The sequence below is a fragment of the Pseudochaenichthys georgianus genome, unplaced genomic scaffold (assembly GCF_902827115.2).
Source record: "Pseudochaenichthys georgianus unplaced genomic scaffold, fPseGeo1.2 scaffold_474_arrow_ctg1, whole genome shotgun sequence".
Taxonomy (NCBI): domain Eukaryota; kingdom Metazoa; phylum Chordata; class Actinopteri; order Perciformes; family Channichthyidae; genus Pseudochaenichthys; species Pseudochaenichthys georgianus.
In genome coordinates, this window is record NW_027263038.1 from 137,375 (window position 1) to 162,574 (window position 25,200).

General features: G+C 43.0%; 1 protein-coding gene across 1 annotated transcript in view; it reads left to right on the top strand.

Annotated features, from left to right (window-relative positions):
- LOC117442781 (zinc finger protein 263) overlaps window positions 1-24,852 on the top strand; it is a 39,564-nt gene extending 14,712 nt beyond the window's left edge. The window contains exons 5-9 of the mRNA XM_034078730.2: window positions 9,591-9,672; window positions 10,368-10,480; window positions 14,129-14,513; window positions 15,662-16,316; window positions 24,621-24,852. Coding sequence (XP_033934621.1) covers window positions 9,591-9,672; window positions 10,368-10,480; window positions 14,129-14,513; window positions 15,662-16,316; window positions 24,621-24,765 — 1,380 coding nt within the window. The 3' untranslated portion in view covers window positions 24,766-24,852. The remainder of the gene's footprint in view (window positions 1-9,590; window positions 9,673-10,367; window positions 10,481-14,128; window positions 14,514-15,661; window positions 16,317-24,620) is intronic.
- The last annotated feature ends 348 nt before the right edge of the window (window positions 24,853-25,200 follow it).

Consider the following 25,200-nt stretch of genomic DNA (forward strand, 5'->3'; position numbering starts at 1 on the left):
AGTCTTGACCTACAAGTATCAAGCAAGTCCCAAGTCACTGTGGTGAGAGTCAAGTAAGTCAAGTCATTGCTCAGGTCAAGCAAGTCAAGTCATACGAAATTCTCATGAATAAGCCCCGTTTCCACATTTCCGCATCAGTTAAAAGACAGTGGTTATGAAAATCGATTTAACCCACACTATGATCTTCATTACATACACAGTTATTCATTTGAAATCTAATTTAGACCGATGGTAATCATATTAGATTCATATTAACCCTAGAACTGCAGACAATATAGCTAGGACTCAATCAAAAAGTCTGTTCAAAAAGGCAGAATTCCAGGTAAGAAAATCATATATGGCATTTGCAATTACACATTTAATTTAAATTTCTGTTAACACTAGAACCGCCAACAGCGTCAGCACCTACATAGATATAATTTTCAAATCATTTCATTTGTTCCTCTTCATAATTTCCTTATAAAGTAGGAAGATTTAAAACTCACTTAATTGGGTTAATTTAGAAATTGCTTCAGTTTATCATCATAACAGATAAAAAAGCTCAGATTCATTTTACAATAAATCAAAGAATGATGCACTTTTACAAACAAAAACAACATAATTAAAACATTCAAACAAACTACATTACTACATTATTCAAAAGTTTACAGTAACTTCTGATAATAACACAGGGGAAATAAACGAGGCATCTCTTTTCCGCTCTCTCTCCCTCTCCTGACAGCCCGTCAGTATCAGGGTTAGTAAAAATGAATCCCTTGGCGGTTCTAGTGTTAATTTACCATGTTGTCTTCTCTTTGCAATGCTTAATCGATTTGAAACCAAGTCTAACGTAGCTTAAACTTAACGTTGGCTTTCTAGCTAACACAACACATGCACACACCTTTCACTGTTGGGTTTTTTGTAGTGATGAATGAAGTTGGATGTTGTGGTGGTCATGTCACTGATCTTTATGCTGCAGACCCTGCATACCGCTGTTCTCTTCTTATTACCGCCATCGACAAAATAATTCTTGAATCCAAACTTCACTATTTTTGGAGTAACGCTAGCCGCTGCCATGTTAACTGAGACTCCTGCCTTCTAGTGGGTTGCCAGGTTTGCGCGCACGGCGCTATAATCACCCAATCACGTTTTTCGAAAAAACTAAACGTAATATCTCAATACAAAAACAAACGCAAATATTTAATTTTAAACAGTGAAGTCCTTTCAAGTCATCTATCTCAAGCTTAAGTCAAGTCTCAAGTCATGAATACCAAGTCAAAGTCAAGTACTTTATTAATGTTAGTCAAGCAAGTCTCAAGTCAAAAAATATGCGAGTCAAGTCATGTGACTCGAGTCCCCACCTCTGGAAAGTAGTATTACCATTCATACATGATGTTGCTGCAAACACACCAGCATCCCTTCTGCTGCTGTGGAGATTCTGCATAGTCTTTGGTCCAGTTTCACATAAGCGTCTTAAAGCAGAAGGCTTTTGGTATAAACACATTTCATATTCAGACACAAAGCAAACATTTTTTAATGGGTCTCTCAATATACTCTCTGATGTAAAAACACCTTACTAATATAAAGTTTACTCATTTGCTAAGCACTTTATTAAAATACTCTGGGAAAAAAATAACAATGTAGTAGTTTAAAACTATTACATTGTTATTTTTTTCTGTAATGTAAACACATTACACACACACAGAAAGGTACATGAGTTATGTAGAAATACTGAATTGACGGGGTTGCCACATAGTCTTCCACAGCACTCTCAGTAACATGCTCTGTGCTGGACTCCAACCTGCTTCCCACAGTGCATCAGTGTGAAATAGTTTTGGGACAAACATGGAGCTCTTTGGCTCAGATTAATAAAATCAGGCTTTGACATTTGTTGTAAAATAAATTCTGTTTAGGTTAGGATTAGCATATGGGATATGATTACCTTAAGAATATCAAAAAGATAATTTTCTCATAGATTTACAGTGGTCCAGGAGATTACCTACCTCAGTGTAGGCAGGATTCTCTTGTGTGACAGTATCTAAAAAGCGACACTCTCGGAATCCTTTCATCTGCAACCAAACGGACTAATGTCGGCTCATAGTAAATTGTACTTTAGAGTGTACATGATTGTTCAAGGTTGCCATTTCTTTAAATCTTAAAGAGTTAAAGGGGCCCTATTATGCTCATTTCAGGTTCATATCAGTATTTAGTGTCTCTACTGTGATATGTCTCCATGCTTTAATGTTCAAAAGCTCTTTACTTTTCTCATACTGCCTGTGCTGCAGCACCTCTTTTCACCCTATGTCTGAAACCAGAGCCCAGTCTGCTCTGATTGGTTAGCTGGCCGGCTCTGTTATTATTGGCTCACTGCTGGAAGATGTCCTGCCCCTTCGCCTATCACGTGCGATGTGTTTGAGCTCCAGCCAATAAAAGCATGAGTGTTCTGATTGATGTCACTTTGTGAAACAAAAAGTAAACAAAGGAGTCTAACGTAATATCCACACGGTTCCGTCGCGAGCTTCAACGGAGATGCTTCCCATTAACTTTGAATCAGGTGACGTCAAGCTTTGCCGAACTGCATTGTGGTTCTGTCGCGGCGCTTTGCCTCCGTTGCACGCGCTGGAAGTTCAACTTTTCAAGCGTCGACGGAAGCGCTAGCCAATCAAATCATATGCCAGTACAAGCGCTAGCCAATCAAACCGCGTGCTTGTGTGTCCGGGGCGGGAGATTAATGTGATTGGTTGTTGGTCGCACGCAATACACGCCCACCGGCAAGCTTCAACGCGATGGAACCGTGTGGACGCACCATAATGGAAGTGTTTCAGGCAGGGTGCGGGGGGGAATTGGGACTGGGGGGACTGTATATAGAAAGATTGAACCTCAAGGTGCTACCAAAAAGGAAAAAAGGTCCTATTCACAACTTGTGTGACCAGTAAATAATAAAAAAAAACTAAAATAGGAAAAGCATTACACAGTAGTAGGTGGGGGTGCACTGACTGACTGACTGACTGACTGAACTTGGTGGAAAATAATGTTTTCAATTCCATTGTTTACAGGAGATTTTAAAATGTGGCTTTTCCAGTTATCTGTGTGACACATTGTTTCCTTTGGTTATATAGTGGGAATAAAATAAATCGGTACATTACACTTGTTAGACGCTTTTATCCAAAGCGACTTACATACTTAATACTGTGGGCAGTCCCTACAGGAGCAATTTAGGGTAAAGTGTCTTGCCCAGGGACACAACGACATGCTGACTGTAGTGGGGTTTGAACCTGTGCTCCCTTGATCCGAACACCAACGCTCTATCCACTGCGCCACACGCCTCCTACCTGTGTTGGAATTCAGTCTAAGCCAGTATTCACTCACTGGAGAGGTATCCATATACTCCCAGTAAAGGATCAGAGCTTTGTCATTACAAGTGTAACTAATTTCATGTATTTTAAAGTTGAAATATTTACCATTTTATAAAACATGTCATTTATGGAATAAAATATGTTTCTTAAACCACTGTTCAGTCTTTTTTTACATCTCAGATGAGTTTAGATTCCTGATTCCTGAACTCTGGCTCTCAATGGGCTTGTGTGCGCACGCGCACACACACATAACAAGTTGTAATGTCAAATAGTGCAAAGGGAGAAATATTGAATGGATATGCATGAAGTAGGTTGTTATTATAGGAGGGGGGATATTGATTTGTGTACAGATCAAGATTATCATCCATCCATCCATCCATCTTCTCCCGCTTATCCGTGGTCGGGTCTCGGGGGTAGCAGTTCCAGCAGAGAGCCCCAAACTTTCTTTTCCCTGGCCACATCAACCAGCTCTGACTGGGGGATCCCAAGGTGCTCCCAGGCCAGCGAAGAGATATAATCCCTCCACCTGGTCCTAGGTCTACCCCTTGGTCTCTTCCCAGCTGGACGTGCCTGGAACACCTCCCTAGGGAGGCGCCCAGGTGGCATCCTAACTAGGTGCCCGAACCACCTCAACTGGCTTCTTTCGACGCGAAGGAGGAGCGGCTCAACTCCGAGTCCCTCCCTGATGACCGAACTTCTCACCTTATCCCTAAGGGAGAGACCAGCCACCCGGCGGAGGAAACCCATCTCGGCCGCTTGTATCCGCGATCTCGTTCTTTCGGTCATGACCCATCCTTCATGACCATAGGTGAGGGTAGGAACGAAAATGGCCGGTAGACAGAGAGCTTTGCCTTCTGGCTCAGCTCCCTTCTCGTCACAACGGTGCGGTAAAGCGACTGCAGTACCGCTCCCACTGCTCCGATTCTCCGGCCCATCTCACGCTCCATTGTTCCCTCACTCGAGAACAAGACCCCGAGATACTTGAACTCCTTCACTTGGGGTAAGGACTCATTCCCTACTTGGAGTGGACAGTCCATCGGTTTCCTGCTGAGAACCATGGCCTCAGATTTGGAGGTGCTGATCCTCATCCCAGCCGCTTCACACTCGGTTGCGAACCGATCCAGTGAGTGCTGAAGGTCGCAGACCGATGAAGCCATCAGAACCACATCATCTTCAAAAAGCAGTGGTGCAATCCTTAGTCCACCGAACTGCAGACCCCCTCCCCCACGACTACGCCTCGAAATCCGATCCATGTATATTACAAACAGGATTGGTGACAAAGCGCAGCCCTGGCGGAGGCCAACCCTCACCGGAAATGGGTCCGACTTACTGCCGAGGACCCGGACACAGCTCTCGCTTTGGGAGTACAGAGATTGGATGGCCCTGAGTAGAGACCCCCTCACCCCATACTCCCGCAGCACCTCCCACAGTAACTCCCTGGGAACTCGGTCATACGCCTTTTCCAAGTCTACAAAACACATGTAGACCGGATAAGCGTACTCCCAAGCCCCCTCCAGGATCCTTGCGAGAGTAAAAAGCTGATCCGTCGTTCCACGACCAGGACGGAATCCGGGGAGGCTGAGTAGTGTGATGCCTCTGTAATTGGCACACACCCTCTGATCCCCCTTTTTAAAAAGGGGAACCACCACCCCGGTCTGCCACTCCTTCGGTACTGTTTCCGACTTCCACACAACGTTGATGAGACGTGTCAACCATGACAGTCCCTCAACACCCAGAGCCTTCAGCATTATTCAGCAAGATTATCATCAGATTGTGAATACCAAAAGTTCACAAACTAAGTTAAGCAATCATTTGCCACAATGCCCGTATTAGCACTGATTTAGTTTTGAATCAGGAAGTGTTTAAATGAGAAAAAAAATCTATCCATCGATCATAAAATATATTTTAGAGTTAATTAGAATACATGTTAATAAATGTTAATTAATTAAAATTAATTCAACTGGAATGTATAAAAGGTTAACACTATAGTACGGTTCATTTGAATAACTGATTGATTTAAATGTAGATTTGAGGACCCCAGTAGTTTATTAGGGGTGTAACGGTTCACAGAAGTCACGGTTCGGTTCATACCTCGGTTTGGGGGTCAGGGTTCGGTACAACAAGAAAAAGCAAAAAAAAGTCCCAAATGCATAATTACAGGTTTGTTGTTATTTATGTTTGAACAGTAGTGCAAGTTTCACTTTAAAAATAAGGAACTCTGACATTTTGAATAATTAACTGTATTAAACAGTTAAAAACAAACCATACACACTCAGATGGCCATATTATCTATAATGGCTGATGTCAAACAAAAAGGTTTCATCAAGCTGTAAAACTAAAAAGAATGTCTTGAAAATATTACATAATAAATAATAAGAACGTGTTTCAAGAGCGCAAAGTCGTTGAAAAACATATGCCAAAAGCTTCCGTTATTTATTTTGGTCTCTCGGCTCTCATGTCTCTTGGCTTCTTAAAAACAGCGGGGATCAGCTGTTGAACTGCTGTTGTCTTTTGCCGGGCTCCGGTGATTGGCAAATCTGGGTGAAGCCTTCTGATATGATTTAGCATGTTTGGCGTGTGTTTCCATTCCACGACGCTGAAGTTGGCTTCCGATTCAGAGCATCCGATTCGGCAGTTAAGGGGAAAGTTGAGGGACATTTAATTTACAGCGCTGAGAGAACAATCCTCCGTGTTTGAACCTCTTAAATCGCTGCATAGCCGATTTATTTGGATTGGATTATCCCAGAGAGTCTAAAGATTATTTATAACCCAGTTTCAGATTTGTGAAACCTTTATTCTATTTGTGAAAATACAAACAAGGGAGATTTCAGTGCTTTTTTTCGCATCCTGACCACATTAGACCAGGTCCTGATCTGAAACCACTAGACCTACACTCATCAAATCTGGACTGGATTATCCCAGAGAGTCTAAAGATTCTTTATAACACAGTTTCAGATTTGTGAAACCTTTATTCTATTTGTGAAAATACAAAAAAGGGAGATTTCAGTGCTTTTTTCACATGTAGACCACATTAGACCAGGTCCTGATCTGAAACCACTTTACCTAGACTCATCAAATCTGGACTGGATTATCCCAGCTGGGAGGTTCACTCTCTGATTCTGATCCTGGCCTGCTGCAGCGAGCTCAGCCTTCCACCTGTGTTTGTATTTACAAATACAATGAAGGTTTCACAAATCTCAAACTGGGTTATAAATAATCTTTAGCCTCTCTGGGATAATTCAGTCCAGATTTGATGAGTCTAGGTATAGTGGTTTTAGATCAGGACCTGGTCTAATGTGGTCTACATGTAAAAAAAAAAAAAGCACTGAAATCTCCCTTGTTTGTATTTTCACAAATATAATTAAGGTTTCACAAATCTCAAACTGGGTTATAAAGAATCTTTAGCCTCTGTGGGATAATCCAGTCCAGATTTGACTAGTCTAGGTCTAGTGGTTTTAGATCAGGACCTGGTCTAATGTGGTCAGGATGCGAAAAAAGCACTGAAATCTCCCTTGTTTGTATTTTCACAAATAGAATAAAGGTTTCACAAATCTGAAACTGTGTTATAAAGAATCTTTAGCCTCTGTGGGATAATCCAGTCCAGATTTGATGAGTCTAGGTATAGTGGTTTTAGATCAGGACCTGGTCTAATGTGGTCTACATGTAAAAAAGCACTGAAATCTCCCTTGTTTGTATTTTCACAAATATAATTAAGGTTTCACAAATCTCAAACTCATGACCGAAAGAACGAGATCGCGGATACAAGCGGCCGAGATGGGTTTCCTCCGCCGGGTGGCTGGTGTCTCCCTTAGAGATAAGGTGAGAAGTTCGGTCATCAGGGAGGGACTCAGAGTTGAGCCGCTCCTCCTTCGCGTCGAAAGAAGCCAGTTGAGGTGGTTCGGGCACCTAGTTAGGATGCCACCTGGTCGCCTCCCTAGGGAGGTGTTCCAGGCACGTCCAGCTGGGAAGAGACCAAGGGGTAGACCTAGGACCAGGTGGAGGGATTATATCTCTTCGCTGGCCTGGGAGCGCCTTGGGATCCCCCAGTCAGAGCTGGTTGATGTGGCCAGGGAAAAGAAAGTTTGGGGCTCTCTGCTGGAACTGCTACCCCCGCGACCCGACCACGGATAAGCGGGAGAAGATGGATGGATGGATGGAAATCTCAAACTGGGTTATAAAGAATCTTTAGCCTCTGTGGGATAATCCAGTTCAGATTTGACTAGTGTAGGTCTAGTGGTTTTAGATCAGGACCTGGTCTAATGTGGTCAGGATGCGAAAAAAGCACTGAAATCTCCCTTTTTTGTATTTTCACAAATAGAATAAAGATTTCACAAATCTGAAACTGGGTTATAAATAATCTTTAGACTCTCTGGGATAATCCAGTCCAAATAAATCGGCTATGCAGCGATTTAAGAGGTTCAAACACGGAGGATTGTTCGCTCAGCGCTGTAAATTAAATGTCCCTTAACTTTCCCCTTAACTGCCGAATCGGATGCTCTGAATCGGAAGCCAACTTCAGCGTCGTTACCGCACCGCTGTCTAACAACGCCGACACACCGTCCTCGTCCAATCCACCACTCGTCTGATCCACCACTCGCACTCCATCGTTATTGTAGTCCACAAGGAACCCGAAATGTTCCCACACAGCTGATTTAAAAGAAGCAGGTGGGTTCTAGCTCCTGTGTGTTATCTGAAATCGCCATACTGACCTTTCTTCTTCTTGTATTTTGTTCGTTTTGTTGTTGTGTTTCTTCTTGTTCTTCATTTGTTGTTTAAGGGTGGCTGGCAAACAGCTTTTAGGCGCAATACTGCCCCCTGGATTATATATAGTGTAGTGCAGGGGTCTTCAACTAAAATCCAACGAGGTCCAGTTAGAGAAAATCTCCCCATGCAAAGGTCCGGAACATCAAAATGTCTAAGTTGCTTCATGAATTAGTGTGATATATATTGAAGTGACCTGTAGCTTTATCAACATCTGCATGTAATCAACAACTGACTGCCAATCAAATAAAGAAAGTACAATTAAAAAAACAACAATAGTTATTGTCAATTAACATTACTTAAATACTGTGGATATGTGTAATGTTTAAATATTGAAGTTAAATGCATCAATGTGGTGCACTTTGAGAGCAACATTAAGAGATCTATGGATACATCTCTCAACACCCATATGAAACAGAACTGTAGCATATTTTCCTTTTTGGATATTTTACAAATCACTCCACTTTTAAACTCTATTCTTGTTATTTTTAACAACTTTTTTGTTGCTGTCATATAGTATTTTATACCTGTTTTTCATTTAGTCTCATTAATAACTATAATGATCATATCAAGGTGTGCCTTAACCTCACTGAGCTGAGGTTATTTGAGCCTCTCAGGAGATAGCTCTCTTCCACCTGGTTGTAGAAAAGCTCTTTAAATTCGTTAGCATAGCTAGCTAACCAGATGCTAATAACAACAGATTGCCACTGTGCTTACAACTAAAGACACAGCCACGCAAACACTGCGGCATGTGTACGGCTCCTTATGGGTATTGCAATATTTTAAGGGCTGGAGCGGCGTTCCGGTGCTCAGCACTCCTTTCAGACGAGACATATACCACGAGAAGACACGTTACGCTCGTGTTGTGTTCATGAACCTGTCCTTGGCCAGGAAAAACAGGTACTCACTTGTTTAATTATTTTTGCGGTCTAGATTTCTTCTTCTTTTTTGAAGTCTGTCGGACTGACTCCCCCCCCCCCCCCTCACCCCCAAAACGAAAACTCTTCGGTTCTCCACGAATTACACAAGTCACCCAAATCAGCGTTAAAAAAGCCGGAGGCGCCGAGAAATCCCCTATTAATGTATTGATTATAGCTCCGGGTCCGTATAGGTCGGCGTCTGGGTCCGGATCCGGACCGCGGTCCGCCTGTTGCCGACCCCTGGTGTAGTGGATACTGCCCTGAATGACAGACTTTTTTCCCACTCGTAAAAAAAGGCATATTCGTCGTGTGACTGCGTGTGCCGAACCGTGACGTCCGACATACGGATACCGTTACACTGCTACTGTTTATGTAAATATACATTTGAGAAATTCTAGGTCACTGTAGAAATGGTCTTCAAATACCTGTATTGTGTTGGCAGAATGTTTGCAATTATGTTGCTGCTGACAAATCCACTGAGAATTATTACACCGCTCATATTTCTGTTTCATGTGCTATGGTCCTGTGTGTCTACGGTGCAGAAACATCTGATAGTTCCTCTCTGTGTGTGCAGGAGGAGGTGGAGCTAGATGTGGTGCTGGTGAAGGTAGAAGAGCGGGAGCCAGGGAGCCAGACGGGCCTCAACATACAGGAGGGTGAGTGCGCACCCCCACCTTTCAATTGAAGAAGTTACCACACTATTAGGTCACCAACCAACCTTACAATGCAAAGTATATATGCCGTTAAAGAGTGGGGCAGCGATGACGTATTTGTGTAGCCCAACGCAGAGGTTAGCATTTCAAGGGCTCCCTCGACAAGAAAGCAATGGGATTTTTACATTGGATTTTGGAATATTATCGAAAATATCTATTGCAAACAAACATTTGTTATACTTACCCGTTTGTTCAGCATGATAATCTCCACATATGAATACCACTTTATGACTTTTGAAGCGTAACTGCAATCACCAACGTAAGGCTAAAATCCAACTACATCACGGTCACATGATTTCACGTCACCACCGCTAAGCTAAAGGTGGCTTAAAAGCCAATTAAACATTGGAAAAGCAACTGGAACTGACATGTGCATATTACTTATAACATTACAATGAATCATGTTTGTTCATGCCCTCACACTAAAGGATGTACCTGGGCCAAATGCATCTTTCCCATTTCCTGGTAACAGATCAAAACATTAACAAAGTGTTTTTCTCTGCACTTGTTTTAATTGTTCTTTAGCAGCAGCTGTCCTTCCAGTTGTATGCAGTTTTATGAAAAGCCTGAATTTCTAAATATAATGGTTTTCAGTACATACAGTGTGTCTGACAGAGAGTTTCTCTGTGTGTCTGCAGGGTTGGTGGAGTCGAGCACCGACGACTACAGAGCTGTTCAGCCATTTGATGACATCACACAAACCACCAATCAGCTGTCCGACCTGCAGGAGTCAGGGCCGGGCTTCTCAGAGGTCAGCTATGGGCATTCTTCGCAGTGGAATAATGGGGGGGGTAGTTATTGTCACGAAGACAGCCTCCCGGGGCCGTCTTCTCACTGCGCCCCCCTCTCATTCCCGCCCAGCACAATGGATGCTGGGCATTCAGAAGGAAGGGGGTTGGCTCTTGAAAACTCTAGAGGCTTCCACACCTCTGGTTCCTTTCCCCAGCAGTCCCCTGTTATCGATCTGTCGGAGGATCCCGGCCCCAGTCACGTGACATGTCAGATCCAGGAGCCTCAGCACTTCCTGGGTCCAGGGCAAAGCCGGGGTCAGGGCAATTTAAGTGCCGAGATGCAGCAGAAATCCCAGAGGAAGAGGCTGTGCATCTGTACGTTCTGCGGTAAAGGGTTCAGCTCCCCGGCAAATTTAGAGTCCCACCTCAGGACTCACACAGGAGAGAGACCGTACGGCTGCACCGTCTGCGGCAAAAAGTTCTCCCAGTTCTGGAACCTGAAGATCCACCGAAACATCCACACTGGGGAGAGACCGTACCAGTGCCCCCTCTGCCCCGAGAGGTTCTCGGACCCCAGCAACCTGAAAAAACACCAAAAGAGACACCACCCACAGACGTAGGCATGCATTTAGGGACATCTCAGTGATGCAACTAAACACGCTGTGCTTTTGTGTCTCCAAATCCCCTAAATAACAAGTAAAAACAAACATCGTTTCCACTTCAGAACTATTGAGAAATAACACTACATGCCGTATGTATTTGTTGTCCCTTTTAGACGAATTAATTGAAAAACGAGGGACGAGTGAAATTGTCGGTAGTCTACTTTAATGGCTCACATGTAAATGTTAGCATAGTATTTATTTCCGCAGCACCATTCACACCTATCAGGTGGTGCAGCAACAACACTTCTCATTGACTTCAGTGCTTGGGCAGCTGTAAGAAGGCTTTTAATGTAAAACAGTTACGGTTGTATTGATATGCTCAACAGCAATACAAAAAACCCCGCCAACGTAAAAGCCATTGACAGTAACGAGAGGTTAAAATGGTATTTGAAAGATATGTCAGAGCAGTAAGTTGGGGGGAAATCACCCTGTATGATAGAGTGAGCTATCTTCTAAACATGGGAAATTAGGTTTGATTTTTGTGTGTGTGTGTGTGTGTGTGTGTGTGTGTGTGTGTGTGTGTGTGTGTGGGTGTGGGTGTGTGTGTAGGGCTGTGGCGATACACTAATCTCACGATACGATACGATGCACGATATTCAGCCAACGATACGATATATATCACGATATTCAGCCAACGATACGATTCGATACGATTCGATATAATTCGATACACTTATATCATTTTCTGAAAGATTTTAAAGGGACAGTGTGATTTTGGTGACATCTTGTGAGTGTTCCATTGACTTGGATTGAATTAATTCAACTGAAAACTGAAAGCATCAATTATACAATATATGGCTCTGACAGAGCGTCTCCAGCTTGCAAATGCTGGACAAAATGAATCAAAAGATGTGGTGAGAAAATTAGTTTCATTTATTGAAACAGTGCAAACTGTAGCTGTAAAGTGCAGTATCACGATAGACAATGGAGAATGAAAAGGTGCAGCAGGTGGCGGAACACGGGGGATTTGAATGAGACTTGTTAGAAATTAAAATCAATGTTTTGATGGCATAAAGTACCATAAACATACCGTCAGTTTAAATGCTGTTTTATACTGAAAACCCAGAAGTTGTTGTGCACAACCAGTTGTTGAGCTTTTATTCTGAAAATCCTTCATCTCCGGTTAGCATTTAGCATGTGGCTAATATACAATTTCCTATAGAAGTGAATTTAGTAGCGATATGACACGGAGTGTTGCACACCGAAACCTACTGATTTCAACACTACAACTATAGACGTCGAGATATTATTATTGCTGAATATTAAATGAAGGTACAGTTTATTTGAATACGTTTGTTTACAGACGTGGGTAGCATGAGACAACATTCGGAACTACCGGAAATGATACCAGCCGTGAGGTATTTTTGGAGTATTGATTACAGCGTTTAAAATGTATTAAATGAAAAGTCATGAAAGAGATAAGGAGGAGAAAAGGCGTGTTTAGTTATATATTTAATGTGCAATGTCTGAATCCTCTGTAATGCGCAACAACGAACATTGGAGACGTGGAGGGCCGATCCCCAGCAGCGCCAACCGGCCCACAGGGAGGATTCAGCAGAGGATATTTAACAGCTGGAAAGGTGGAGCTCGCTCTCTTCCCTTCGCTCACGAGAGCCAGAACACAGCTGTTTTTCTGACTGAATCATCTTCTGCTTGTAACATTACCGCGCTTTTTTATTAATTAAAGTATACATTTGAACATTCTCAGAGACTCAATTAGTCTCCTTTTTAAAGCTTCTCTCCTGGACGCGAGTATAACGAACACAGTTATCAGACTTAATGTATCGATACCCGCGGCTGAAATATCGATACTTTCTCGGAAAACTAAATATCGATATATATCGTCGATCGATTAAATTGCACAGCCCTATGTGTGTGTGTGTGTGTGTGTGTGTGTGGGGTTATCAGTTATCCTGTGTGCATTTTCATTGTTATATTATAATTATTAATTTGTATTTGATCATCTAATTATTTTTTAAATGCCTTCAGTTTTTCCTAATAATACACCAGCTCTCTTTATCTACAAAAATGAACATATTTTTGTATGTGTAAAATGTGATTTTTTTATGTCAACCGAAGCCATCATAGCATAAACATTTACTGTAAATGTAACATTAACTTTTTATTGTGTCACAATTATGTTCAATGCTGCCTAATGTTGACCATTTGCAATGTAAACATTAAAACTTAAGAAAAACTGAAGATGCGTATTTTGTTTTTTTTTAATCATACATTACAAAATTGTGACACAATATTATAATATTATTATTATCCATATGTAAAACTATATTTGCCTCCATGTAAAGTTGGATTAGATCACATTTCTAAAGCACATGCTATTCTTATGTGCACAACAATAACAGAGTTAACAGTTTTCCAAAACAGTATATTATTTATATATAAACCTGACCAGTGATGAGCCCAAGAGTTGAAGGGGGGGTTAGACTTAGTTCAGCAAGTCGGATTCTGTCACACACATCTAAAGCAGCATTTTATAATTACAAATTCAATTGATTTGTCATTATGCAATACATAGTGAATACAAAATAATTTCACGCTACACACAAATAAAACGCAATAGAGTGTGATCAAATTACTCCAGTTGCTTATCTCTATATTATATACCTCGGAAGACTTAAGTTTAGCATGAAACTGCCAACAACACAACTTGTCATTTTAACACTTCATACTGTGTATTGCATTAAACAAAAATACTTGCTCATTAGTTTAATCTGCACGTTTTTGTAGGTATATTTGTTGTGGGGGGGACAGTAGCTCAGTCTGTAGGGACTTGGGAACAGAAGGGTCGCCGGTTCAAGTACGATTGGTCCAAATACAATGTGGACTGTTGGCGCTTGAGCATGGCTCCAAACACCCGACTGCTGCCTGGCGCCGGGACACTGGAAGTATATTTCGGAAAATGTCCAACTAAGTGTTTGGATCTCCATCCAGTCCTGTACCTTAGTACGATGTAAGTCCTAACGCACCTCTCTCCCTCCTCCCCAGTCTGCAGCCCCTCAGTCATCGGTGGACCCCTGCAGTGTGGTGGCGGTCCAGCTGAGGGTACCAGACACCATCTCAGCAGCTACCTCAAGAGCACAACAACAGCAGAGGTCCAGCACCAGCACCCCCCTCAGCTCTGAGTACTCTCTGTTTGAGCTGGAGACCTTCTTCACCCGCTGGGCCCCCGACAGTGACTTAGTCAGCAGGGGCCCTTCATTTCCTCTCCCTGCTGATGACTCAGCAGAGTGTGACCAGGATGCAGTTATCATAGTAGAGAGTGAAACACAGCCTCCACCTGTGGCAGCACCAGGCTCCGCCCCCTCAGCAGCGAAGATGGGTGTGTGGCAGAGTTCCTCCTCCAATCACATCAAGCCGTCTGTGTTACATGGTGAGACTGCTTTAATATTTACAGACAACTTTTCAGGTTTATTTGTTTTTAAAAATGTTATACTAGAACATGTTTACATGCTGTAATGTGAAAGAGACCCTATCATGCTTTTCAGAATTGTCCCTTTCTTAGAGTTTTTATAGAGGTTGTTGTGCATGTAAATGGTCTGAGGCTAAACTCCCTGTTCCCTCCAGAGAGATACTCTCCCAAACATCCCCCCCCCCCCTCTCCGAAACGCCTCCATTGCTCTCATGTGTTTACTTCTGTTACATAATGATATCACTTAGTAACACTCGCACTTCTATTGGCTAGCGCTCCAACACATTGTATGTGAAAGGCTAAGGGGTGGGACATCTCTAAGCTGTTGACCAATCACAACAACCTAGCTAACCAATCAGAGTAGTTTGATTGGTCAGCGTTTTGGGGTTACGCTATCAATCAATCTTCAGCTTCACAGCAATCCCCCAGTGTCGGTCATTGTAGCAAATGATCGCATTTGCCAAACATGCATGTATAAAGAGAACTGAATTGCTGCCTTGAGAGCAGAAGTACCCGTATCTGGACCCGTAGATCATGCACACTGCGTTTTCCCTTTAGCCCTGCCTCCAATCTGCTTCATCCTGTCTGCTCTCAGTTCAGTCAAATGAATGAAGAGGAAAAATAACTCTGGATACAGCTTTTCATGTACTTCATACATTGTAGGACATAATGATTTAAATAGGGGCTATTCAAGTGTTTGTTCTGGTCAATGGGAAAAAGTATTTTTGGACCCATTGACATCACATGACCCAGAAATTGTAGTACCATTGTTTGGCCACTACAAATAATTCCTTCAACCCTGGGTCACTCTGCAAGTGGCAAAAAGAAGAAATGGCATTTTCGGCTGTGAATCACATACATCCATTGAAATCTTAATGGATGTATACATTTGAGGAAATCATAGTATGTGTTCTGTGAGACGCACTAGGTGAATACTTGGTTGCCATGAGGATTCCTATTTTACACATTTTCACATTGACAAAACCATAACCATATTCTTCACTGAGGAAGTAGATCCTGTGCACATGAGACATCTTTTGTCATGTTTCAGTAATTTAGATGAAAATATTAAATGAATGTGTCTGACTCCTTGTTGTTTCTGCTCCCAGGCCCGTCAGCAGAGACTTCTTCATCCACACCCCTGAGGATGAAGGCTCCGTTGTCCCAGCCTCCATGGAGCAGGAAAGCGGTCCTGATAAGAGGAACCCAGTGTGAGCTGAAGCAGCATGGTGACAGCAGCAGGGTCCCTCAGCAGCAGCACAGCCTGCCCTATGCACAGACCTCAGCTGCTGTCAGTAACATTCACTGTGGGGAGAACACAAAGATCTCCTGTATCAGCTCCACCAGTAGGACTATGAGCTCTACAGTGGCTCCATACATCAGGACGTTGTTGGGCAGAAACGAGGTCCCCGGCGCTGCAGAGCATGTCAGCCTCCTGGCTCACCGCGATATAAGCCAGGCTCCTGGTATGGTGCCCAGTGAGCACCGCAAGAAGGGCTACGTATGCAGAGCCTGCGGGAAGTCGTTCACCGGCCTATCAAATCTGGAGGCCCACGAAAGAGTCCACACAGGGGAGAAACCGTACCGCTGCGACACCTGCGGGAAACTCTTCTCCGAGGCCGGGAACCTGAAGAAGCACCAGAGAGTTCACACCGGGGAGAAACCCTTCAGCTGCCAGCAGTGCGGGAAGAGGTTCGCCTGGATCTGCAACCTGAGGACACACCAGCAGTCTGCCACAGACTGCGGGCCTGGGATGATCCCTGAGTAATGCTAGTGTTATTTTATTCACACATACATAGCCGCAGGAAGTCATTTTACTTAGGGGGGCGGCGAATTGTCAACGGGGGGGGGGGGGGGGGTGCTCGTGAATTGTCAACGGCGAAACTGTGCTGTGCCTACACTAATTGCACCGCATTTACGGCTTAGTTGAGGCCCGCCCCACCCGCGAGGTGAGGCCCCCCCCCCCCCCCCCCATGTAGGGAGGGGCGGCCCTGGTGCTAGTGAACTGTCAACGGGGGGTAGCCTCGCTGCGGGGACACGGTGGACCTCTGTCGCCTGTCAGTGCAACTTCAATGATGCCGTTTAAAAACACATTGAGGGAGGTGCCGGCTGCGAGCGAACCGAGCCGGCCGCCAACGGCCCTTGACGACCGGTTAATCTGATTCTCCAGATTCTAGGGGTGCTCCAGCACCCCTACTTTCCGTGGCTATGCACACATGCAGAGACATATTACTATTTCTTCATTCTTAAGAAGTGATGTTGCGACAAAACAAAGAGTTTTATGTCTTATATACTAGGGGTGTAACGGTATTCGTCCCGTACCGTCGCGGTTCGGACGTCACGGTTCGGACGTCACGGTTCGGACGTCACGGTTCGGCACACGCAGTCACACGACGAATACGCCTTTTTTTTACGAGTGGGAAAAAAGTCTGTCATTCAGGGCAGTATCCACTACACTATATATAATCCAGGGGGCGGTATTGCGCCTAAAAGCTGTTTGCCAGCCGCCATTAAACAACAAATGAAGAACAAGAAGAAACACAACAACAAAACGAACAAAATACAAGAAGAAGAAAAGTTAGTATGTCGATTTCAGATAACACACAGGAGCTAGAACCCACCTGCTTCTTTTAAATCAGCTATGTGGGAACATTTCGGGTTCCCTGTGGACTACAATAACGATGAAGTGTGCGAGTGGTGGATCGGACGAGGACGGTGTGTCGGCGTTGTTAGACAGCGGTATGGTATGCTAATGGGAACGCCCGCCAAACATGCTAAATCATATCAGAAGGCATCACCCAGATTTGCCAATCACCGGAGCCCGGCAAAAGACAACAGCAGTTCAAAAGCTTATCCCCGCTGTTTTTAAGAAGCCAAGAGACATGAGAGCCGGCAGACCAAAATAAATAACGGAAGCTTTTGGCATATGTTTTTCAACGACTTTGCGCTCTTGAAACACGTTCTTATTATTTATGATGTAATATTTTCAAGACATTCTTTTTAGTTTTACAGCTTGATGACCTTTTTGTTTGACATCAGCCATTATAGATAATATGGCCATCTGAGTGTGTATGGTTTGTTTTTAACTGTTTAATACAGTTAATTATTCAAAATGTCAGAGTTCCTTATTTTTAAAGTGAAACTTGCACTACTGTTCAAACATAAATAACAACAAACCTGTAATTATGCATTTGGCACTTTTTTTTGCTTTTTCTTGTTGTACCGAACCCTTACCGAACCGTGACCCCAAAACCTGCATTCAGGTAAAGTGTGGATTGATTTGAAAGACATCAATTCAATAACATAGAAATGTGCCAATTTATACAACATCAAATACATTATATCGTGTTAATTTATTTATGAAATAATCTGTAGCTGCCTGGATGTTGGTGAAAGAAAATGTAAATATCCAGCTGACTATGATATACCATATTACCAGATATTATTTATACGTTACTTGTGTTAAATGGGTTCAAAAGTTGTGTGCTCGTGTTTTATCTTGTTCTCAGAAATTCCCAGGTTTAATGACACCACCATTTAATATCCCCAGTGGAAACAAACAACATGTCATCCTACTGTGCGTAGAATTAAATGACACATGTACACATGGTAACTGCTTAGCACAGTTGTAAACAGTAGATAAACATACGTTTTCACAGTAAATCTGACAGTGTTGTAGTGACGTGTCCAAGGTGCTACATCAAGATGACTTTTTTTTTTTTTTGTGTAAGTATAAAAAAAAAACACTCCCATGGGCCTTAGTCCATACTAGGGCTGCACGATTTGGGGAAATAATCGAATTGCGATTTTTCTGACAGATATTGCGATTGTGATTCATTTTGCGATATTTGTTTTTAAGCGACCCAACGGAAGTTTATTGTAAAATGCGGCCATATCTACGGCTAGGAAGGTCGTATCAACGTGCTCCCGTCTCTAGCACCCCCGCAGCCCGAGCTACGAGTGAAAGAACTAAACTTACATGAAACTTCCGTTGGGTTGCTTTAAAGTCAAGCTTCAGTTTAAGATTCACCCTGTAATAGAAACATGTGATGGAGCATCACTAACCTGACTCAGATGGTTTGTTTCACCAAACCATCGAGGAAATCTCCGTTGGAAGCCATTTGTAAAAGTATTTCAAAAATACTTGGCAGGTGATTGGATCAATCTGTCCATCACCTACTATCATGGGCCACTTCTGATTGGTTAACAATGACTGGTACATGTTTGTTTTTTTAAATCGCAGGCTTTGCGATTTGATAATTGCATCATTTCAAATCGCGATTTCGATTTAAAATGGATTAATCGTTCAGCCCTAGTCCATACCTTATTGTACTAGGTGGTACAAGGTAACAACTCATACAAATGAGCTTTGCTCTGGCTCTGTTTTAGGTTCAGCAAAAGATGGAGGTCAAACTGTTGTAACACTATATGTGCTTTCTGTAGCAACAATCTGATTATGTCTTAGTTATTGTGAGGGAACACAGTTACCTTATTTTGTCTCCTGACTACGTTATCCCATTACATATAACCCATTGCTACCCAATCCTGGTGATGATTGAACTTCGTTTTGTGTTTGTAGTGACACCTCGTGTTTCACCTGTCGGTTTATGCAATGCTCTTTCTAGTATAATGGCTGTTTGGAGATCCTTTAAAGACACCAGATTCAACAAAGTTTCCCCTGTGACCACATGGTGAAAAGAAAGACATAACCCCACATGGCTGCTGCTTGAGGCTTTGAGGTCACCATCAATCAAATTTGATCAGAAGGGGTTAAATATAATCTCTCTTAAATGTAATTGAACCCCCCTTTCTTTCAGTGCATTATACCAGCCTTATGATATATTGGAGTGAAGTCACGCTCACACAGGCTCCATCGGGAACATGAGAAGACATCACGTGGTTTAACTATCTTTATTGAGTTAGCTTTCCTTCTCTTCACATTACCACTTCATCTGGTTATGAGGGTCTCCTGTACATCCTCCATTCACCTATTCCTCCTCATATATCTCCTCCTCTACATCGCATCGTTGCACATTTTATTTCCATGTATTATTATTTTCTTCCGAATTGTATGAAATGTTATTTATGTAGCCCTCTATGAAAAAAATAACAACATGCAACACTCTATCCCAGTTCGACCAGAGTAAAGGTGTTTTAGTCAGAGTCTGAACCAACTCTAATACTACATCCAGCGCTTCCTCCCCCCACTACACTCCATCCCACAAACACAACTCAGAGTCTCAGGATCTATAGAGGGGGACCTCCACTCCACTGGTACCGAGTAGTGCAAGTATTTTCTCCCATGATGTAATTCTTATCATTCATCCACCCAACACCAACCCGAGCATTAGGTTAAACACACCTGTTTGGATATGCAAAGCATACTCACACACAAGCTGTACACATATTATCCAACTTGTGAAAACATGCAAAGCCTTTACTGAAAGTGCTGCATAAAAAAACCAATGCAAATGCAAAACGCTTTTTAGTGTGTAAGTGCACTTTTGCGCAGGTCGGCCATCGTACTGTTGAGATCTTCATAGTATGTTGAATACTTAAAACGAAAGTTAATTATAATCAAGTATAATCAATTATATTCTTGTATAACTCACAATGAAAATGTTTCGTATGTTATGTTTTCTATATTTACAGTATAAACCAAGTGGTTTGTTAAGTTGAGTGTAAGACCTATAATGATGTATGGGTGTCACTGATAAGGGAGAAGGCAGTTTCTTCCCTCTCCTCTCACAGCAGTACACAGGGAGGGGGACTCCAGACTTAAGGAGAAATACATTGAGGCCTCAAAAAGTTGGTTATGTCATAGCCGAGAATAATATTTTGCAAATCCTGCAGAGTAGGGGTCATGTCCTTTTTACCACCTGTGAGGTTCTTCCTCCGAATACCTGCGGGAGATAGGTATGTGTTTGTGGATGTTAGTACCCGCCATCTGTGTCAGATAGGTGTGTATTTGTGAGTTATTAGTAACCGCCACCTGTGAGGATCTTCCTCCGAATACCTGCGGGAGATAAGTATGGGTTTGTGAATGTTAGTACCCGCCACCTGTGTCGGAAAAAAGGTATGGAATTGATGTGAATTGATTTGGTGAATGAAACGTTGAATGTGCTTTTTATTATCATCGGTCTTTTTATGAAGACAAGCAGGTGGTTTAATGTCTGAGACCCTACTGTACCTCCACCTTACGGGGATAAAAGCTCACAGATGCCATTTATGAGTATCCCATCTACTACTGCTAGAAGAAAACACATTGTTAGACATGATATTCAGGGAAAAGGAATGTTGGAAATAATAATGGCAGATATTGAATATCTTAAACTGGATCAACAAACCATGTTAGTGAACCCAGCTAATAGGAAGCTAAAACATGCAGGAGGAATAGCAGTAGCTCTGGCAAAGAGAATAGGTCCTAGCATGCAAGCACAGAGTGATAATATGATAAGGACTATTAAACTGTCAGAAGGCAAGGTGGTGATCAGATGACCCACAAATACCGGTTTGCATGTACTTTTAAAAAAAAAACCTATGTGGGAACTATCAGCAGATATCAAACCCCAACAATATCTTCAAAACCAATATGAGGAAGTTTTTTGCGAAGCTAAAGCTCAAATACTTTACCAAAATCAACTAAACTATTTGAACTTGACCCCTTTTTGGAAATGGGATTTTCCGTTACACAACAGAAGATTCAATTCAGGCCTTAAAGAACGCTTTAAAAACAAGTCAGGGAGAGTTAAATGTGGTGCTATTTTGCTCATGAAGGAGCTTACACTTTTGGAAAATATCTCCCCCTTTCTCTGCTCCTGAGGTGCTACAGAAAAACTCAGCACATGGGGTCAGAGACAGGTGTGACTTCTGGAGAGGAAGACAATCTGAAGAGACCACAGAGCGACCCATTAAAAGTGTTATGGCCTCAGCACAGAGAGGAAGATCTGGAGACTGTAAGGAACTCTCCCAAAGCAGGCCACCCACCCCCACCCCAGTACAAGGGGAAGAGTTTTGCTCTCACCAATGAATAAATCAACTCTTAACCAAGTCAGATTTCAAATAGCCATAGCTCCAGTTGTTAAGAAAAGAGGGAGGTTCAAAAGAATTATCTTAACACCAGAACAAAAAGATCAATATCAAATAACAAAAGAGTATGTTGTGACCCATTCTCAGAAACTAACAATGCGAGATATGGAGAAAGCTTGGGAAGTTCATCTAGCCACGAATGATTTAGGAGGAGGTGTGGAGATAAGAAACCAGGGTGATAAACAATCTGTGCTGTTCATGTCCATGACTTGATCAGGAACAGAGGAAAAATGCTCACCTGAAGAGAAGCATCTTGCACTTGCATTCAGATTTAATCCAGTCCTGAGGGAAATGTCTCAAGGTACCAAAATGTGCATATACACTCCTTATTCTTCAATATCTGAAGCTACTAAACCAACTGTTCATGGAGCAAAAGCAATGATGAGTAGATGGGGAAAATGGAAGATTATGATGTCTGATCCAGATGTGGAGTGTAGAGGACTTCAGGAAGTATGCCACACAAGGGAAACAATGAAACCTTTACAGAAAACCGCTGCTCCAAAGATAACACTGTTTACAGAGGGGAGTTTGCGAAAAGGTGACCAAGCAGCCACTTTGGCCTTTATAATGAAAACGAATTCAGGTGAAGTACTTTGCAAGCAAAAGGGTGCAATACCAGGTACAGCACAAACTGCTGAGGCAAATGCCATTGTTGAGGGACCTCTTTTTGCTAAAAAAGGTAAAATAACACACATCCGTATTGTTACTGATTATTGTTACAAAGCGGGTAAAGAAGAGCTTAATAATTGGGAACAAAGGCAGTTCATAAATGTGAAAGGTGAAGCGCTGACACGCCCATCTAGTGAGGGTCTTATTGCAGAGTTAAGGGCGGGCATGTACCTAGAGTGGAATCATGTTCCTAGCCATACAGATAAGATCGAATTAGACTATCAGGGTAATAGAGAAGTTAATGTGCTTGCTCAAAGCAGGGGACGAGTTAACCACCTGACTGCCATATTTCCTAGTATATGGAAAAAGTGTGGAAGCATTCACGTACCCCCTGAAGAAGCTCCTCAGGTTTGTGTGAATTACACGGCAGTTTAGGCCATGTGGGCCTATTTCGGATGAGAAAATATTATCTCAACAATAAAATCCTCATACCGAAACTGCGATTGCACTTACAACACACACGGTCAATATGTCTTCAATGTGTAGAGGTGGATGGGTTCAAGAAAGTTCATCCTGAGCATCTTAAAATAATAGAGGAAGAACCACTAATCAGTTTTAGTGCTGGCATAGCAGGTCCTTTTCTGACCCGCACTCCCAGTGGGAACAAGTATTTCCTTGTGACCTTTGATAATGGAGGGAGTCATACACATGTCTATCCTCTGACCAGAGCAACTGGAACACAGTGTCTGCTGAAATGGCGGAACTTATCAGTATTTTTCCTAAAACTGAGAGAATAAGAATGGATAATGCAACTCACTTTAAAAATGAGAAAGTTTTGTCACTCTTGCAGGATAAAGGGAATCACCCCTATCTGGTCTTTACCATAGAAGTATCAGGCGTTAGAGCAGCCACAGAGTGGAGTATAAAAACTGTAAAACAAATTGGGACATTCCAATCAATTTGACAAGGCTGAATATATTCCTATGTATGGAAAAGCTACCTAGGGCAAAGGTCAGGTCATATCTAACTATCACACTTTTTCTGTTTAAATTCAGAAATCGTGTATGGGTGACTAGAAAGGGGCAAAGTCCAGAAAGAGGTGAGCTTAAAACTAAATTAGAAGGTTTGGATACAGTGTCGTCAATCTCTGGGAACATAGTTATATCTCTCACAGGCTCCGCCCTCTACTGGACTCTATGGGTACTACCTTACCCTGTGAGCATTCTCCCACTAAGGCCCAATCCCAAACCACTCCCTCGACCCTCCCCCTCCGTGACGGAGTGAACTCCGTCTGTAGGCACACTCACAGCTGAATGAAGTTCCCTCCATTAACGGCCCGTCCACACAGCGGCGTGCGTTGACGCTTCCCCATTCACTTTGAATGGGGTGATGTCACTTTTAGTCGAAATGCATCGTGGGAAGCGACGTTGAGCGTAGCTGGCGTGGCTCGCTGCAAAAGTTGAGCAATGTTCAACTTTTGACGCCTCGGCGAGGCGTCAGCCAATCGAATCATATGCCAGTACAAGCTCTAGCCAATTAAACCGCTGCTTGTGTGTCAGGGGCGGGAGATTCATGTGATTGGTTGTTGGTCGAGTTTGAGACACGCCCGCCGGCAAGCGTCAGCGCACGCCGCTGTGTGGACGGGCCGTTAGTCTTAGTGAATCCGGTTCAGCATTAGCAAGCTTTGGGACGGCCTCCCCTCTCTCAACCCACATCTGTCGGCTGCATTGACCTGCGTTGCTATCCGTCGCCTGTTAGCGGGTGCAATGGGAAGATCCAACAGAAGGCGCAGAAGGTTGAGGCGCATTTTAGCGATGTGCCAGTAGCAGGTAAACATTTCAATATTGCTAATACAATAATTATCTTCACTTTATTTCTTATATAGTAGCTTATGAACTTTGTATGTGTAATACAAATAGATATTTAGATATATTGTGATATACATTCATTTATTCTTTCCTTTGCTATACGTGTATATCTGTATAGTGTCTGTAGAATTCCAACACAGAGAAATGTTGTCAGTAGTTTATAGAATAAAAAAGGAAAGGTTAATTTGACTTGCTCTCAGAATTGTGTGTGTGTGTGTGTGTGTGTGTGTGTGTGTGTGTGTGTGTGTGTGTGTGTGTGTGTGTGTGTGTGTGTGTGTGTGTGTGTGTGTGTGTGTGTGTGTGTGTGTGTGTGTGTGTGTGTGTGTGTGTTGAACAATACTGTGTTTGTGTTTTACAGGGGGGCAAAGGTCTTTACATGCAGCTCAATGCTACTGCCCCAATTCTCGCCGTGTATGCCAACCCTGAAGCCTGTCTAAAGAAGGACTTTAGAGTTAAGCGATCTAGTGTGGTGTATTTAGTGCAGATGCTTTCCTCCCCAAAGGACCACGGATGGGGACAAGACATCGAGGTGCTTGTTCTCCTCTACAGCTTGGCCCATGGACTATCGCTCTCTGTGGTGGGTTCAGCATTCGGGATTCCCAAATCGACGGTCCACAGGATCATCAAACACGTCACCGGGAAGATAAAGGCCAACCTGAAGACCCTCATTTCCCTGCCAACCGCAGATGAGCTGCCAGAGATTGCAGATGGCTTCTGTCAGCTTGCAAAGAGTCCTGCATTTCACCGTGCTGCTGGTGCGATTGATGGATGCCATATTCGCATCAAACCTCCAGGAAACGTGTACCACAAGGAGTACATCAATTACAAGCTGTTTCCTTCCATCCAGATGCAGGCCATCTGTGACTCAACTGGGAGATTCCTGGATGTCTTGATCGGCTATCCAGGCTCCGTTCATGATGCCAGAGTTCTGCGAAACAGCCCCATCTTCTGCCAGGCACCGTTTCCCCCAGCTGGTTGGTTCCTCCTTGGGGACGGTGGTTATCCCTGCCTGGAAAAACCAGTGGGATTACTCACACCCTACAAGGTCGCTCGCGGCCAGGTGCAGGCCAGATTCAACAGGC